This window comes from Bombus fervidus, chromosome 6 (assembly GCF_041682495.2).
Source record: "Bombus fervidus isolate BK054 chromosome 6, iyBomFerv1, whole genome shotgun sequence".
NCBI lineage: Eukaryota > Metazoa > Arthropoda > Insecta > Hymenoptera > Apidae > Bombus > Bombus fervidus.
The window spans coordinates 11,298,751-11,318,535 of NC_091522.1; the positions used below are offsets into that span (position 1 = coordinate 11,298,751).

The 19,785-nt window shown below is 34.3% G+C and overlaps 1 protein-coding gene across 5 annotated transcripts in view; it reads left to right on the forward strand.

Annotated features, from left to right (window-relative positions):
• Positions 1–19,785, forward strand: part of LOC139987969 (probable G-protein coupled receptor No18) — a 99,602-nt gene that overhangs the window by 74,238 nt on the left and 5,579 nt on the right. For all 5 annotated transcript variants that reach the window (XM_072004820.1, XM_072004822.1, XM_072004823.1 and 2 more), the window contains 2 exons: positions 12,123–12,352; positions 13,469–13,606. In XM_072004820.1, coding sequence (XP_071860921.1) covers positions 12,197–12,352; positions 13,469–13,606 — 294 coding nt within the window. In that variant the 5' untranslated portion in view covers positions 12,123–12,196. The remainder of the gene's footprint in view (positions 1–12,122; positions 12,353–13,468; positions 13,607–19,785) is intronic.

Here is a 19,785-nt window from a genome sequence, read left to right on the forward strand (position 1 = left end):
ATTACCTTGACCACACAATACAAAGTTTTTTAAAACGTATAAATTGAAGGAAATTTAAAATAAAATTCCACATAGAAAAACTGTTGTTAAACACCTAACAAGTAATAATTACTCTAATAAATAAAAATTTAAAAATTCTTATTAGAATTTTATTAATTGCTCAAATTTTTAATCAAATGTAGGATTCAGTTACGGACAAATGCGCGAACAAATGTACAAAGTATAAGAAATTTTGTATAATCTTACGAAGGATTCATGGACTGTGAGCTGAGAACGCTTTAATTTCGCGTAGGTATACGGAACATTCTTTATAGAGGAGGACAATATGCAAACGAAGACAGGATCGTATCAGAATTTGCCTTAATCAGAGAGAATTTACAGAAAATCGAATTCTCGAACGTGCACACGTACACAAACTCGGCTCATGAAAACGACTGACCCCTGGTACGGCGGCTGGAAAATTGTTTCCGGAGAAGATTATTGCATCCTTGCTTTAATCGAACACCGTAACGTCGACGGAAGTTTAAAGTGCTTGACTTTCGTGTTTCGATGCCATAAGAATAAATTAAATTCGCAGAGAGATATTAACAAGATTCGTCGCGATAACTTCTTAGACAGCTTATCTGAATTTTCAAATAAGGAACTTCCACAGCCTATAAAGCATCAATCGATTGCTTGAAAGTACTATGGTGTTTTAATATAATAAATTACTTTTCAAATTCAAGCTTTACTACAAGATCCGATAATATCCGCCACGTTTATGGTACACGTTTTATACTGACAAAGTATATTAGGTTATCGGATCATTTTGTAATTTTTCTTCATCTTTTCCAAAGGGAAGAAATCCAAGATTAATGGTAATCTATTATTAATTGGCGATATCCTTTTTAGCGAAGGAAGAAATATAAGAACATAGGGAATAAGAATAAATTGTAGCAAATAAGTTAAGAATTCCTTTATAGCACTATTAAAAATTTGTAATTTATATTAAATTACATTTATCACTTCTATACAGATTGACACTCGATTAAAAGATTATATAAAATATTTCGAGCTATTACCATAACATAAATTAATATCCTTAATAGTTTAAATATTCCTTAGAAGCAAAATTATATTAACAGGATTTTGCATATTCAGGACATTGTAATAATTTTAACAGAGTTTCTCTGCGACTTTTTGACTTCATTATGCATGGTATAACGATTTTCAACGTTTGATTGGAAAGGAGCATTGTACATTGCGATTGTGATCCCTGGCGAATCTCCGAACAATTGGTAGAATGAAGAATACTTTGGCAACAAGACGGCTTCTCATTATTACGAAGAAACTATTCTCGAATTCTTCAATTTTTTTAACGGGGAAAAGATTTCTATGATATTTTTCATTCCTTAGATTCGAATAACGATCGTCCATATTTTAAGTGTAAGTATGATTTACATCAGTTACAAGGATATTTCAGCGAAATAAATGTATAGTACTGCTACACCATTTATCAGCGATTACATAGGACGGATATTTGCAGTTTATCACTGTTTCTAAATCATATACTTGCAAAATATCTCTCTCATTTTAAAATTTCGCTAACTCCATTTGTTTGAAACTTTTAAATTAAATGTCATCGTTATATATATCTCAGAAATCAAGATCAGATGATTTAGTTGTCTAGATTAAAGATTATAAGGTATTTTGCAATTTCTAATAACGAACGGATAATACAGAATAACAAGTAATACAAATTTTGTTAATACGTTAAACTAAAAAAGAAAATCACATTATTTTGCGATATCTCTATAATATTTCTATAATGATACTTTCATTTGTACACAACACTATTTTCCACCATATCAGAGATATTCAACAAATAACATTCCTTTGAAGCAAAGACCGGGTAAAGAGCTGAACATCTTGAGACAACTTCATACTTCAACGTAACTTTCTTTCCGAAATGCCCGAAACTCTCAAACACGTAGTGTCCAGACGAATCAAGTTCACCTCTGCTACCTTTAAACTTCACTGAACTTTGCGATTGCGAAAACATTAGGAAATGGAAAGGTCTTGGATGTTTTCCAAGCATGAATGATCGAAAACAAACCGTAGCAGGTATTCGTTGGAAATCGGAGCTGGCACTCGTGGTAATTTCACCATATAACACCTCGGGCGAATTTAATGCTTCTAAGACCATTAACTCGTTAGCAATCTCCTGTTTCAAATGGCTCTAGTCTGGGTTCCGGTCTACGGGGAGTATTCACGAGCGAACCACGGAATGAGATATTGGATACATGTTTGCACGTTCACCGCATGCCGAGGGAACCAAATGCGATGATCGCCTGAAACTGACAACATCGGCCAATGACACACTCTCCCGTGAAAATATTGGCTAAATTTCACCAACTACGCGTTACTATTGGCTTTTCTCCTCCGGATAAACACAGCCAAGTATCGCGGGATAAAGGGCGATAGGGTGAGAGGGGAAGTGGACGTTGTTTTATGCGCGGGACCAGTTCGCGTCGGATCAAAAAGTTTCGCGTTGTAACTGCGGAACGTGGCAGAAAAATGCATCGTGGCTGGGAGCATGAAATATTATCTTACAGCAGCGAAACAACTGTCGTTGGATCTCATCCAGCTAATTTTTTACTCTCGAAACTAACGTCGTTGCAGAGGCCTCGTGTAAAGAGCGAATGGTCCAACTTTGTCCATGAACTAAATATTACGTTGGTGCATATAAAATGACGTTTTCTTAAACAATATTTTAACAACACACGAGCTTATGTTGGTTCAAAGTATTTGCATGTTTCATGGGAATAATTTTTATTCGATTCTAGATATTTCTCGTAACGATTAATTAATTACCGCAGGCAGGTATTTGTTATTTGAAGTAAACTACGAATATTGATAGAATAGCTTATTTTCATTTAAAGTGCCATTTTACTATCGCGTTTGGTGGATTATTTTTTGGAATATATCCACAATATTATATCGATGGTTTTTCTGCAGCCTTCCACCGGTCTTATTTCTTAATGAAAAATCACCAGCCTTGACTTCCACGAACCAACGCTGAACTATCATAACATTTACATAACGTTTTCTATATGCTAAGTTGGTGCCTGTAATAACTTTTGCAGCGTTTTTTATTTTTTTTTTTTTTTTTTTGCAAATTTAAGCTCCTACAAAAAATACTCGTGCAATAGCTCATACAACAAATAATTTGACTATTTACGATAGGCCATTTTCATTACAGTTAATTTCTATTACAATTTCTATTTCTATTATTTCTATTACAATTAACATAATTCGTACATTATATTATATATTTTACGTATCACGTATTTCTATTAAGAACCTTTTTTGAATCTAATATACATATGTTGTAACAAATCTTTTGTTTTATAATATGGTTAAATTTAAATTCCAGCAAAACTACATTTAACACGGGCGAGTTTAATATTTATATGCAATAATTTTTTGCTGTAAATTATTTGTTATGACATTTTTCATGTTTCTAGTGAAAGGTGAATATAAAAGTCGTTAATTAAAATTAACCGAAATTCGAAAACAAAATTTTCATATCATATACAAACAGTGGCGAATTAGAGCGTTTCAATCGAATGTATGTACTTACAAATATTTTATATTTCCCACTAATGATTATAGATTAATAATAATTACGAAATGAAAGCATAATTCTGTAAAGAAGCGAAATAACAGCTGGCTACTGTCATTAAAAAATGCTCCGAAAGAAATCAGTTAATCCGAAAAATTCATGACGCGTCACGTAACTTGCAAATCGATATCTCAGCAATTAGCGTAAATGTGGGAAATGCTGTGGAATTAATTTGCATTGAAGCGTATATCTATGATATCTAATCTTTCGTTCCGACAGTTATTTCTAAAGTTATATATTTTGTATCATTTTCAAAATTGCCTTAACTTCTCCAACAATATTTCGTATGATAGAATAAGGAAAGTTTAAAATCAGAAGCATCGAGCATTAATCAAACGAGTTTAATCCAAACTCCCTTTATCATTAATTCAGTATAAAGGATTTGTACAAGCTCCGTGCTTTCTGATCGTTAAAATTTCATTTGCCATTCATTTGCCACGATCTACGTGATTCGCTTTTTACAAAAGAGAAAGCTAGAAATTCAATGAAAGAGAATCTCACTGGACACGTACCGATGTCCAGCATCTTTTTAGATTATCCTCAACCCAATTTTCGTAATGACAGAAACAAATTCCTACGTACGCTTTTCCCGGAGAATTCCGTTCGCCCTTGATCTTTAATTCAATCGACAACGTGAATTTGAGATTTAACGACAATGGCCGTCCCCATTTTAAATGTGCAATTTCCCACTCTCGGTATAATATATTTTTTGACTCATCGTTTGAAAGAAAACGTTTTTGTAACTCGGTTAGACCTTTTCCATTTTTATGCAGATTATGTATGCCAAGCAACTGCGTTCGCGATGTATTTAAAGTAATGTCCGCTGACGTGAAGAATCGTTCCACGATTCTGGAAGGAATCAATTTACAATTTAATTTCACTTTCTGGGTTTGTCGTTTACATAACAACGTCTGGTGAATTCCTTCTTATGGTTCGGGCTTTCAGATTATAATCTCAGTAACTTGCCAAAAAAGCGCAGCAAAAAGAATATTTTTCTAATAGATAGAGGGGACACGTTAAAAAATTTCTGTGATTCCAGTTTTATTTGTGTGTTTTTACAAGCAAACGACATCTTATTCTTAAATCGAATTCTTATTCAATTCAGTTGAAAAATACTGCAACATTTCCAGTCACCGAAGTACCCTACGTTGATGTTGGTCATGGTATTAACAATGGTATTCGAAAGCTATACGATCTATAATTTTCTTGAAAATATTGCTTACTCGGCAATTGCTATTGGTTTAATCATAAATCTAAAAATTGCCCAGGAAAGATCGTTAAAACGTTTTAGGATTTATTCGATTACGCAACACGAATTTCCTTTTTCGTGCTTTTTCTTATTTTTCCAAAGCCATAAGGTAGCTACCGCCTAAAGGTTTGCGGACTCGTACGTCTTATAGCGGGCGAGTGTTCATGTTCATCCAGTGCAGTTCTATGAGTCGTGTTTTATACACCGTAAACCATTCTCTGTTACTGTGTCAGGTTGGCGATTATTTATTACTGGCTGGGAATCTCTCGCCTTCCAGCTGGGAGTATCTCTATCACTATTTGATCGATCGAAACGAGGTATCCCGAAATTACGCAACCGGATCAGGGCGAGTCTCTATTTGACTTTCGTTCGTCATTTTTGCAGCAGCGATCGCATTAATTTTTCTTTGGGCCTGATTTTGTTTTCTATGCAAAATTTGAAGAAATTATCTATTTCCTTCTTGTTCTGTGTTTCTGCAGTGTACGTAAAAATATTTTCCTCTACTGTGCGCTTATAAACTAAAATAAAACAAAGTAGGTATTTATTCATGTTTTCGCATAAATATATTCTGATAAAAGATTCTCAACGACGTACATTCTAGTCTTCCATCTATAAATTATTCTATATTGTTCTACTGTGTTATCGGTAATAACACTTATATACGATACTTCTAAATATTTATAATCTTATATTCCACCAGAAAATAAAAGATTTAATTTTATTCACGTCGAAGGTAATCTCGACATTATAATCTCAGGAGGACTAATAATGTATGTATATCAGTGCAGTTATCCAACGACATATGCTTCGACAAATTTATAGCGATAAGGAACATTAGATTGCACGCGAATTGAAGTTCCCATTAATTTTTAACCATATATCTTTTACGAAGGATATATGCGCAAGCATATGCACAGAATCATCATTGGACAAAGGGATGAAATTTGACGTTCGCTATATAAATTATTATGAAGATCACAATTTTTAAATCAGATCTTAACACACCTCATATACTCATTTGCACGATTACCCGGACTCCGTATATTTTATTCAAATACAACAAATCAGACTTTGGTAGAATATTTTAGCGATCGATCGTCTCTTTTAAAACCCGCTTCTTTCATTCCCCATTCGCTTCTTGGACTTTGCCATTGAAAGAACGATGCAAAGATGAAACGTTAAGGAGAAACAAAGCTTCGATAGCGCTGCAGTAGAAGCTCTCAACAACCACTTGACTCGAAGCTATAAAGTCAAAGGAAAACTTCGTGATAAATTCGACCGCGTTCTGCATTCTTTCGAGGCAGCTTCCTCTTCAACGGTAACGTATATACGAACAGGCCAGATTTCGACTCGCCAGGAATCCGATTTTTCAACCGGCGGAAGGCTTCAACTTCTGCTCTGGCTATGAATTGCACGGAAGGGTTAAACCACTTCCGTCAGTTCCCAGCTGCAGGATACATTTCCCTCGCCTTTCCTCTCGTCGAATATGCGAGTGACGCGATATTGCATACCGATGTGCACCGTGATATCACCGGTCGTAACGTCGCGTCGCGTCATCGCGGAAAATTAAGTGACGTTGAAGAAAGCGTTTCATTCTAAGAAGCAGCCATCTAGGTAAATATCGTTGAGCGCGATATATTTTTTCTCGCGTCTCGCCGGAATATCACACGTTGTAGATAAACCCATGAAACCGCATTCCCGCATCGCGCTTGTACATTTTTTATCGCGTTGCCATTTCGATTACGAGCTGTCCCTCTTTTTCCTCTTGTGACGCGGTGACTGAGAAAATGTCGAGATTGGGAAGTGGCACGCTAGAGGTGCTCCGAGTTATCGTAAAAAGCGTGCTCAAATGTATTTCTCGATTTTATATGATCATAATCGGAATAGTTTGTTCTCGTGAGGTGCAGTAAAAGGTATATGTGGTTCTGTGTAAGAGTCTTGGATCGTCTGTTGAACAGAAATGTTGTACCAATTGTTGTACCAATTGTTGGCTTACTTTTATATTTTAACATGCGTCGTATATTGTCAACTATCTTTTCGATGAGTAGCGATCATCAACAACGAAAACTTTAAACGTGAATACTATAGTTTATATATATATGTATAAGCTTGTTCATGTTTAACGTGATGTCTAACTTGATAATTATATAGGCAAAAATATCAAAATTAGCTCTTTCAGAGACGATTTATTCGATCTAGCAAAGACAATTATTGTTTATTTTTTTCAGAGAACTAATATGTCTACACATAATGTGGCCATTGGGCGTTGAAATTATCTAATTATAAACGAATTCCATGCACTCGAGAATTCACAATAGTGTTTATTATATATCTCGGAACAACGCTCGAATGACGGAAAAGCTAATGATGCACATCCGAAATAGAGAGGGTCTGCTATCCTTTAAGAGAATAAAATGGAATTTTAATTTGTTTCTTATGCTAGTTATTCGCTCCAAAAATTTTTGTCGCATTCAATGAAACTACAGGGCATAACGATAAAGAAGTAATTGTCAAAATAGGTAAAAAGTTTATCCAAAAATCGTGAATTCTACGCGCATTCGTTATTCTACTGTAAAATACTTTTAATCTCCATAAATCTCCAAATTTCTCTCCAATTATCTCCATAAATATTCAAAGGGAAAATACCTTCAAAGCCTATTATGGAATTTTCCGGTCTTCTTTATTTTATAATTATTTCCCTTTTCAATATATTTCGCATCGTTCAACAGAAATCGTCAGCCAGTCCGACCATTTCTTTCCACATTTTCATGTCCTCGAGTGAAATTAATTGAATCGTTCTGTCAAAGCTCTGTTTTCCCCAGACCTTTCAGTGGTTAAATCGTGAGTGGTTGAATTCAAATCGCGACTTCGCATCGCAAATCTGCGCTATTTACATTAACGCGAGCGCCGTTTTGTGTACGAGAACGGGTCCGAATGCCAGTGCAACTCTCTAGAAAAGGAAACGGTCTGGATTGCTTGTTAAATAAATGCGAAAACAATTGTTTTTGATGACGAACGAAGAAATAAAGTGGAGCGACAAACGGATAACGCGTACGCTTTCAGCAAAATGATTTCATGTTTGGATTAATAGCAATTGGTGATTAATACCAAGTGGCAGATAAGGCAACGCATTTTAAATCAAACACAGAGATTATTATGATTCGAAAGTTGAATAATAAAAAACTCTGAAGAAATTACAAACTTCGTCCCTTCGCTTTTAACACGAAAAGGGAAATAGTCGTACGTATTGCTCGTATCAAAACACTACAGTTAATATGGAGATGATGCAAGTTGGTTTCTTGCTAAGCCACAAATTATACCGTGCAGATGTCTCTAGCTTTATTACAAGCAGAAACTTATGCCCGTGCACAAGCTTAAAATGCTGCCTCCAGGTGCTGAAATATCCCTTGCAGTTGTTTCTTGGATCTTATACATTAGTGCTGTGTACTTCTTTTTAATTAAATTGAATTATTAATTTTTAATTAAATTGAAAGTAACACTTATGTACGGAAATATGTTCAGGGACTTAGATTAAAAAAGGTAAAGTAAAACTTGTGGTAGAAAGGAGCAATAAGATTAAAATATTTATCAATGTACGAGAACCAAATAATTATGTCTCGTTACAGTGCTAATGAAATCTCCAAAAGTTTTGTGACAGAAGTTAGTATAAAAAGCATACGTAACACGGTCGTACAAACTTTTTATAACAAATATTCAAATACTTGCGTAGGTAACTGTATACATTAATATGTTTCTTAAAATACACGGACGACTTCGTACAACTAAATATTACAGTAATACAAAATTATTCACAACTTTTTATTCTCTTCAACGACTGCCGTGTGCATACATTTTCTACAGGATACATAGCTATATATATATATATTTTTTTTTCATTTTCTTTTTAACCTGCTAACCATGCCGCAGCATCTCTCCGAGAGCAACTGGATATATCCTAACATTCGTACATTTTCTCGTTCTGCGTTCTACAGTCTTTTCCACTCAATTCAGGCAAGCTATGCTAATATTCCCAGAACTTATTCGCTCACGTTTACCCAAATCTTTCGATGATGTTCCCCTTTCATACTCTAAATTCAAGCGTTTGATCCTGGTAGCATGTTTCTAACACTAAAAATTCTGTCGCTTGTTACGAACGTACTACGTTTCCATATTAGTAATAAAGTTTTTATATATATGAAGGATATGAAATGGAATATAAAGTCAAGTATGTATGAAAGATATACATATACGAAAGTCAGTATCATAGGAAAAAATGCTAGTACAGTGGAATAACAATACTGTTAAAAATTTGCTTTATTTAATTTAATTATTTAAGAAAGCTGCATTTAATAATTCATACATCTAATAATTGTATAAATACATTTCGATCATTATGCCTCTGTAATCACGTTAACATATTAATTTACACTCGCTCAATCACTTCCAATCACTACATTCATGAGAATAAAATGTAATTAATTTTAATCTTACGCTCATTGGATACACGAATTTGAATTAATAATTAATAACGAAGTGATGTAGCATGTAACGCAACTTAATTCTTTGCGCGTATCAACAGCCGGAATAAAACGTGTTTTTCATTGTTGAAAGATATTAAACGCACGACGTAGTGAACTAAACGTCGCATCGTAATGCAACTAGAAATGTGTAACAAACAAGACCATTGTGTTAGATTTATGCTACTTACGTTCCAACTTAGGTACCAAAAAATAACTCAAGGGAAAAGCGGAGAAGAATGTAAATATCATTTATCTTTTCCGTTACGTGAGACTGTGAGACGCAGGCTTCTTAAATTTTCTTCAAACTTTTAAGTGCATTCTTCTCTCTATAGTAATCTATTTTGCTGCAGTATTGGCATAACAAAGTTTTAAGTTTACTATTTGTTGACAGCGTTAAATCAGCTCTCATAGAAAGGTGGGAAAACGCATTTTGCAATGTATAACAGACAAAAGATACTTTCAATTTAATTTTAACTTAACTTTTACCTAATTTCAATAATTATCTCTACACTAGATTAATAATTATCTCAAGAACACTAAATTAACTGCTACTAAGTAGTGCTAAATTGTTAAGGAGGACCAAAATCAAATCTTTAATAGATCTTAATTTATTCGCATTTAAATGATTTCATTATATCGTTATTGACTGTGGAAAGCGAGAAATCTACTGCCGGCCTGATCTTTGAGATCATTTACCATAGGTCACGAAATTCTCTTCAAATTGATTATTTATAAATTATTTGTTTTTTGCAAATACATTTGCCCACGAATGAAAGTGATTCGAAAGTTCTTAAAGTACGAAGCGTTGTTATACGCATATTAAAAATTCTATCTGAATGTTAATCCAATGAACGTTTAATTTTTTATTCATTGTTCGATGAATGCTTATAAGGGCAATATATATTTTTTAAACGTAAAATATCGCAGCTTATATTAGATTCATGGAGATCAATAAGTAATATAAGCAAAGTAGAATATGATCATATCTGTGATCGTCATAGGCAAGTAAATCTGCTTGGCGTGCAGGTACGTGTCTCGCGTATCCAGGTCAAATGGTTATTATATTACATGCGAAAAATATCTGAATAAATGCGAAATTACAATGCTTTATACTGATAAAGTACCGTAGCACTCTCCATTTATCTGAATTCCATTTATCGGAACGAAATTTCACCTACTGCCCGATTAACTGAATTATAGCCGATTGAACTCATTTATCTGAACGCTAATTCCTATTATTTAAATGAAAAATCGTATGAAATGGGGAGAACCAGTGAACCCGTATTATACGAACTATTTGTCTCTGCCACAGGTTTAAATAATCTCTGTCATAGAAATGGAATTCTACTGAAGTTAAAATTCGAATGAAGCTGGAACTTTTGACATAGTAAAAGATTAGCATCATTATTCTCATCTAGTACAGTATCGACCAATTACTTCGGAGTGCGATTGAATCATGCAACGGAAGAACAAAACGAATCTTTCAGACGAAATACCTAAACCGATATCTACAGCTTTATCAGAAAGGTTTTTGAACTCCCATGCAGCCAGCCCTTCGTTCTTATCTTTTTGCACGTTTCGCTTTGTTTTCCTAGGTAACCTCGTTCCTCGTTTCTCCCGTCACAATAATTCGGATCCTCCATAACGTCGCGTACAGGCCATTTACTTTCGCTAATTTATTTCGAGTATACATATACACATACACGATAAAAAAGTAAAGCGACAGGTCAGCCAGTTAACTCAATTCTTCGCTTCGCATTGTATAAACCAGTAATTCTATGTAGAATATCTGGATATTGACTTACAGATCAGGTTTGACAGTTTATAAACTCAAATGCTTTTCAATAAAATTTATTCGTCGGTTACCTTGTCTCGTTGAATATGAATATGAATGAAGATGTATGACTAATTCAAGGATGTTTACACGGTGTACATAGATAGATGAAAGATCGGAAGTTTCATGGTACACAGATTGAAAGAATGGAACAATACTATATGCTTGTCTAATCAGCGAATGAAAATATACGCTTTTTATTAATTGGATGTCCATTGAATTTTCGATATTCGCGAGTAAGAAAGGGACAATTGTTATTTTTCTAAGCAATGAAATCCACTTGTTGATCGTCTTTATGGTAAGATAGCTAATTGATATTTATGAGCTTCTCTCTTTAAACACGAAAGGAAGCCTAATTATATTGATTATTATTAGCAACTATAAGCTATAATTTATATATATATATAACTCTGCCTTATATAAGAAGTAAATAATTCCGTAACTTCTATCTTCAAATACCTAATCAATTCTATTTATTAAAATTTCAAAAAGAAATGCCCCTCTAAGTTCAGGAGGCAGTTACAGATATATAGCAATATTCTTCTTCGTCAGGATATTCCCAGTAATCTAACTTCATCCTCGATACAACTACCCACAAGAGCCGATAAAGACGTTTAAGTACACCCTTTCAGAGGCTTCCTCCAAAATGCATTGTTCTTTTCTTCGGACCGTAATCTTGCTTCGTCGATCAAAAACGAATCGCCTTGGCGACGATAAAGCTCCGGAATCGTCCCGTACGATGCACGGCCCGGTGGAAAAAGTAAATTGAAAAGGGACGATTTCTCTCGACGCGAACCTTCGCTGTGATCGTGGAAATCATTTATCTTTTATCGAAGCGAAAATATTGTCTTGCAGGAGGCCGCATGATGAACGGAAATGTGCAAATTGCTGAGCGGAAGTCATCGTCAATGGACCGGGGGTAAAGCGCCATGGCGAATCAAACGGCTAATTACTATGGGGACGTTTATCAATGGAACCACACGGTATCGACGGTCGACCGAGATACGCAGTCGGAATACTACCTACCGAATTGGACGGATCTCGTTTTGGCGGGGCTGTTCATCATGTTGATCATCGTCACTATAGTAAGGAATAATTAAACGCGCCTGATCTGATCCTAAGGCGGCTTTGTTTCAGACTATTAGCGACACACGATTTCGATGCTTCCTACGAATGTTAACTGCTTGTAGGAAACGCGAGAAAATCGTTGAAATTCTATTCTCTCTTGTTTTGTCCAATTATACCATTGCTCGTGAGTATTCGGACATTTTGCTCGATTTGTGGTAATAGTATGCGAACTCGATCAAAATCTAGGAGTTAAGAATGAATTAACAATTAGACGCAACAGTTGCTACGCTTTTATGGAATCACCAAAATATATGCTAAATTATCTATTAAAGAATATAGCAAATAATATCATATATTATTTTTATTAATTCTGGAGAATTTATCCTCGTTATTAAAGAACAAAATTATTGCAGTTTGATTTATCGATGATTATGTAATTATAATATACAGCTCGTAAAATACAGATAAGCGTCCGGATACTTCTGAGCGGTGGTGTACCAAATTTTGCGGATTTTTGAAGCGTTTTAGAAATCCTTTTCGTGTGTGAATAGAATATTAAAACATGTGTCGAGATTCCGAGAAGAATTTGATTTAGCTGGAATTTATCCTCTACGCCTTCTTTTTCTAGCTGTCTTGAATTCCGCAAAGAAATGTTGTTTGAGATACTCGAAAGTATCGATTGATTCAAGAAGTATTAGTTATTCGTGTATAAGTATCTGAGATCACAGGAGACTTTTTATACGTTTTGAATGAATCTCTAATGATATTGACAGATAATGACGCATGTTTCATTGTTCAATTCGAGCGTGATTTCAAACTATACAATGAACATTATCGTAAATAAATACTTAATTAATTCAAACAACCAGCGAAGAATGTTTTAAACTAAAACTCAATCTGACGTCCATTTGTATTTGTCCATTTTGTAAATTACATACATTTTATAGTGATTTTAAAATTTCATATTTAATGTAGAATATATAACTATAGCGATGTGTTAGTTATTCACAATATACACATAGAACCATGGTTGCTACTTTTTCCGCTTTCTTTTTTTTTTAAAGTGTAGTATCCATCAATCACTATTTCATCGATTTCATGAAATAAAATGTATACTTTTTACTGTATGGCAGGTGGGCAACACTCTAGTAATTGCCGCTGTGATAACAACTAGGCGTTTACGGTCTGTTACTAATTGTTTCGTGTCCAGCCTGGCGGCTGCGGATTTGCTGGTTGGCTTGGCTGTGATGCCACCGGCGGTATTGTTGCAGGTATATAAAAGTATTTAAAAATAAAAATAAGAGTATTACGAATCCTATATAGGCATACAGAGAAAAGGGAAAAATAAAAAATTAATATAGCAGTGGGAAAATAGGAATAAAGAACAGTTATATCACTATAGGTATTCGAAGGTATTAACAAATAAATGCAAAAGATTTGGGAAATGAATACAAGTAGAAAAATAAAATTGATAAAAGTGCTTCGAAATAAACTAGCAAGAAAGGGAAAAAATAAATATAGGCATAGATAAATAGAAAATATGGCGAAAATGCGATAAGAAGGAACAATGATGAAACTAAGTAGTACAGATCAACGATAATTGATCGATTGTGAGAACATACGAAACCTCGCGTGCCTTTCTACTGAAAAGCCAAAGCTGTTCGTGCAGGAGTTCTGTGTGTATCGCTGTTACGTAAATCAACAGCGCGAGATTTCGTGGGATTCTGCGATTGAGAACATTGGAACGATTTATCATGCTATAAAAGTCGAAGAGGTCACGGTTATAAATGATCACTGTGTTAATGGTGTTCACGCGTACCAGCGTTTTAAAAAAGCTAGATTACATCGTAGAACGTTCCACAGAAGGCAACGGACGGTCTCCCTCGATGGAAATATATAAATTATGTACAAGAGTAATCAGTGAGTCAATTTAATACTATATTCTAATAATATTCTAATTTGAAAATTCTAAACTAAATTATAATTGGAACAAAATGTACGCCACGGCACTGTACTCTATTAAAAAATAAATTACTTAATGGTAGAATATTAAAAGTAATATTAAAAGTGATATAATAAAATTTAATTGAATTATGCCGATATTAGTAAAATCATTTCAGAATAAATAATAATTTTAGTAACGATTATCTCCATTTTTGCTTTAAAAGTCTGTTATTAACACATTTACTTGTAAACATCTAAAAATGAATCACAGATTTCTCGTTATTTTCTTAACGTATTGGCCATTCAGCTTCAAAGTGTCACGTGACGATTACCAACATTGATCCTTCGTTCTTCTTGAAGAGCGAAAAGTAATTTTGCATATAGATTGGAGCAGAGCTGGTCCGTAATGAATGCTCTTCGATACGGCACGAGCGCTATCCAATCAACCGAATGCTGCGGAGACGATTCTTAATGTCCACGATTCTCACTAGGAATGATCACTTTTTCTTGCTTAGCATGATTATATGTTTTAATGCCAAGATAAGTACAGATAATAGGAAACCTTTACAAACTATTTCCTGAAATAATTTTTTTCCATGGTATTTCTTGATCTCGTTCAAAAAGATTTATTAGAAAACTAAACATACTCACGAATTAAAGTATGTTTGTTACTTTAAAAAATTAAACTAATTATTGGAACACACTCAAGAATCTACTAAAGTGCGTTTTTTTAAAAAGCTTTGGTATTAGAAAATACAAGGTCGTTGTGATATAACATCGATATGTATCGTTGTGATTGGACTGTGCATTCATGTGCAAATTTATATTTCCGTGAACGTTGAATTTCTATCACATCTTTTATTCGCATAAATATCAAACACTTTATACGTGTATATGGAAAATGACGGAGAAAGATTTATTATATTTCTCTTATACGTTACGACATTCAATACTTACAGTGTCGACAAAGAGTATTTGTACACCATTGTATTTGTAATATTTATATACTAATTAAATTAGATTCGTTCAAGTGTATTGAAGTTTGTATCATTTAGTGGTCTTTTCGTATTAATAAAAGTGTTGATACTGTGAAAATGATATAAGAAAACGCTCCATTAAAAACTGTATCTCAGATGGCTGGAAACTGTATCTGTACAAATACCTCTTGTCGGCGCTGTATATCTTTGTATTCCGGTGAAACGAGAATCAGAATGAGTATCGCAAGGATTCTGCGGTTAATTCTCACGGTGAATTCATTCCAAAGAGACCGTGAAGTAACGTAATTTCCGGTGTCAATTAAGTCTTCGCCAGCTAGTAGATAGTTATTCTGGGAACTCGCGTAACAAAATAACACGATCAAGAGTTGCATTGCTTGGATAAAAGTTGCGCTTCTACTGCGCATCATCGTCGGCAAAAAGGAATACCAATGAGAATAACGAACGTCGTAGTCGATCGCGAGAGCACTCTACTAGACTACGAATAATTTATTTGCAGCCTCCTTTCGCCAAACGAATTAAAACATTCTGTACAATTAACCGGATGTTAATTAAAGCGGAGTCTGCTAAGATTCATAAGCGGGTGTACAGTTGTACATCGAACGTCTGTAAATAGTAATTGAGAAGTGTCATCGACAGCTGAAATTATTGTTGAAGATATATTAAAAGCTATATTACTTGAAGATTATATTACTTAATTTCGTCTTACGAATGATAAGGTTGATTGAAATTAACTCAAATGAAAACTGTATCTTATAAATAATAAAAAAGTTCTTTTTAATAGACCGATAATTTGCTGCCTTTTTTCTTCTATGGCAAATCTTTTTACGTGAACGGTTTCGCATTTCGGATCTTTTGTGAAGATCGAAATAAAAGCGTCTCAATCTCCAACGACTTTACTTCTACAAAGTGAATTCGTATATGAAAGAACACGGTGTTTCTTTTATGCCTGTAGCTATATGCCTTAGCCGGATTTTTTAAAGGTACATAAAACTGAAATCCCTTCTCATAAATCTCATATATAACTTTCATAAAAAATTTCGTTCATCGTATCTCAATCCGTATAATAATTTTATCAATGTTATGGTCACAAAGTATAAACGACGAAAATTCTTAATGAATAATCAAAAATCTGGAAAGCAAAGCTTCCGTACATCTTCTCAAACGACTGCCAAATCTCAGAAGCTGGCAAAAAAGGAATCATATGTTCCCAAACGAAATTATACAGTCGTTACGCAAACGGGGACAAGCTTTCTTACCAAAACTTTCGAAATTGCAGTCAAAGAGTTTTTATTCCGTTGCCTATTCTTTCTAAATGAATTCGAAAGTCCACCATTTCGAGACGTTATGAGATCTCCATTCTACGTTCTACATAATGGGATAAAGTATTAAAAGGCGTACAATGGCTTGAACACGCCCAAAGCTGAACCATATATAACACACCTACACGTCCTTTGACTGGAGAAAGGAAACACGTACAATGATGTTCCACATTTTCTTTTACGTCTCTTTGTTGCGTTACGCGCTACAGAAGGAAGGTAAGATGAAAAGTATTACGATGTGAATAATGATGCAAAGTACAAAACATTAATCTGAAAGTGTTGCGCATTAAAGTGTATGATACTGTGTTTCAATGAAATAACTATGAAAGAGCACAGTGATTGCAAAATGAGATTGTGTCGTTACAATGTTGATACGTTATTATCAAACAATTTATAACAATGCAAGAGCGAAAAAATACTTTCATTTAAATAAGGAGATTCTCTTTCGAGTGTCATGGTAATAATTTCAATGTTATAATTAATACAGGTGGTATTTTTGCATAGATTTACACGAATTATTTTAATTTATGCGCCGGTATAATTATTCTTTTTACTATACGTAAAAAGTTCACGTACGTGACATCCTTCTGTGCATTAGATTCTTTCATCGCCTACATTTTTCGAAATAATTTCTGCTAAACCAAGTCAAATCATGCTATCTACGCCAGGTTTGTAACATGGAATTATACGCGCACCCTTTCTTTAAATTATATCATACACATCGTCACTGCTAAAAAAATTTTTTTTTAATATGAAAAACTGTCAACCCTGTAGAAGATTGCACGAGATTAAATCTCGTCGCAGTAAGCATTAAGCTCGTCGTCGCGTGACGCCTTTTGGAACGAGCTTTGTGATAGCATATTTTACCGACAATTAGACATTTAGAAAGTGGAGAAATAAAAAATAATGAAGCATATGCAGTGTCTGAATTTAGTGCTAACTATTATTTAAATTATTATTAACTAATTGTAAGTCACGTGTCATCCGAGTGTCAGCACCGAAATGGTAGAAAATGAATTTGATACATTTGAAGCTGTACATTCTTGAACTCTTAAATTAAATATCTAATTTGTTCGAAGATCATACGAAAACATCTGGCGTTAAAAATAGGTTAACTAACTTAGAATAAGGAAGAAGTCAAACTTTTATAACCAAAAAAATAACTTCTTAAGTAAACTCAATCTGTGGATAATAAAAGTTTCTCGCTACAACGACAAGCAGCATTATATCGAGCAAGTCAGAAGTGAAATAAATTTCACGTGATAACGAGTGTTTAACAGCTTATCATTAATCTCTGTCGGTAACACTGATGCACCGGTCCACTTTTAGTTATCTATTGACAAATTGCACCGATAAATTCTATACAAGTTAGTAGGAATTCTTCGACAGTGAAATATCAGTCGCGGTTGTGAACTGGAAGTCTCGTGTCATTCTGAAAACGAGTCTTAACCCCTCTCGTTGTTCCTTTAATTCCCGCATTTATGTATGCTTATTACATCACCTGATCATTAATTACTCTCATTTAATTAATTATTATTACTTAGTAAGTGAACTCGAGAACAGTGTTCAATGTAAATTTGAGAGAGGTAGAGGAACGTTTACAGTAGTCACGTATAGTACTACACTCTAATGGAAAACAGAAATTGTTTTGAAACCATTCTCTAATAACTTTAGCGAGTGGAAACCAAGTTTTCCAGACCAAAGTGTAATACCACCCAACTCGACCAAACTGAAAATAAGAACGATCTTTAAACAGCTCGGTTTGGCTTTACCTATCCAATCCTGACCCGTTAAGTTCAATTGTATCGGCTAAAACCTACGTACTTTCTGCTCCATCCATTTACAGATTAAAATGGGACACCGCCTGCACGGTAAGGGCAAACGAATGAAAACAAACTTCAAATATCAGCGCGTCCTGAGACACTCCACCAAATAATTTGCAAAGCTAACGGAAGTTTGCGCGCGTCTCTTTCGTGCTTCATGGGTCAGCTTGACTGTGTTTGTCGGATGGTCCACTTTAACCATTCTGTTCGTAGCGTCGACTTTAGTCGTCATCCGAAAACTGCCTTTGGGCGTTATTGAAGCCTACTGATCAGCTCAAGTACATCGCAAATAAGATCGAACATTGGCCGATTAGATTCAAACTCTCTATAAATATTTCAAGAAAAAAAGGTAGTACTTGCAAGTAGATTTGAATACTGGTCGAATAGAAAAGTGAAACATTTTTTGAGCATCAAGCTAAAAATTCTGCGTTTTCTCAACGTCATTTTCCTTGATCATCATTGAAGTCCACTATCGTAATTTTCTACAAAACGTTGTAAATCAAATATTATAATTCTAAATAATTGCAAGTGCAAGCGATAAAATAATATTTATGAGATATACAGTGTTTTTCTGGCTCTCATAACGTTGCTATTTCTAAGAGTATCGATTCATTCTGATATCGAAGTACCTGTAGACAGAACTTCGAAAACTTCTGTTACAACTTTAAAGTTATAACCAGACTGCAAACCTTTTGATCCAATTGCACCAGATGTCCGAATACTTTGGATGGTTATATATACTTTTTGTAAAGCATTTATTGTAAGTGAAACACTGTGTATTTGACCATGCTGTGCAATAGTCATGTGGCCAAAATTGCACAAAGGATTTAGATTAGTTCTACAATGATGCGGGTCGGCATCTGTTGCCCGTACAACATGCAACCGTTTCATAAAGAAAGTTTTATTATGTCGTTATTGCGTATATATTAGGTCACTAATTTAACATGCTACTCTAGGTATAATTCAGAATAAACTGAGCGACAATTAATGCAGAAAATATCCCTACGTTAATCAATTCCAAATAAGACTTTGTAAAATGATGTGCAGTTAACTAAATTTTTTAAAACAACGAGATCGTGCATATTTCACGAGATTTCAAAATTGTCACGCAGGAACGATCTGATATTCGCACACTTTATGAAAATGCTGCCTAAATATGTAAATAAGTATTATAGAAGCGTTATTGATTTCAGATCTTTATTTTCTCAAATATCTGTTAATCTACTTAATCACTGGAATATTTAAATTTCAATACTTAATTAACTTTATAACCGTGGTATGTTTTTGGCACCAACTATATTACTATCACTCGCGTAGCAATCAACGCCACAATGAGATTGGAGTCTTGTAGGCTTGTGTGCGCTCA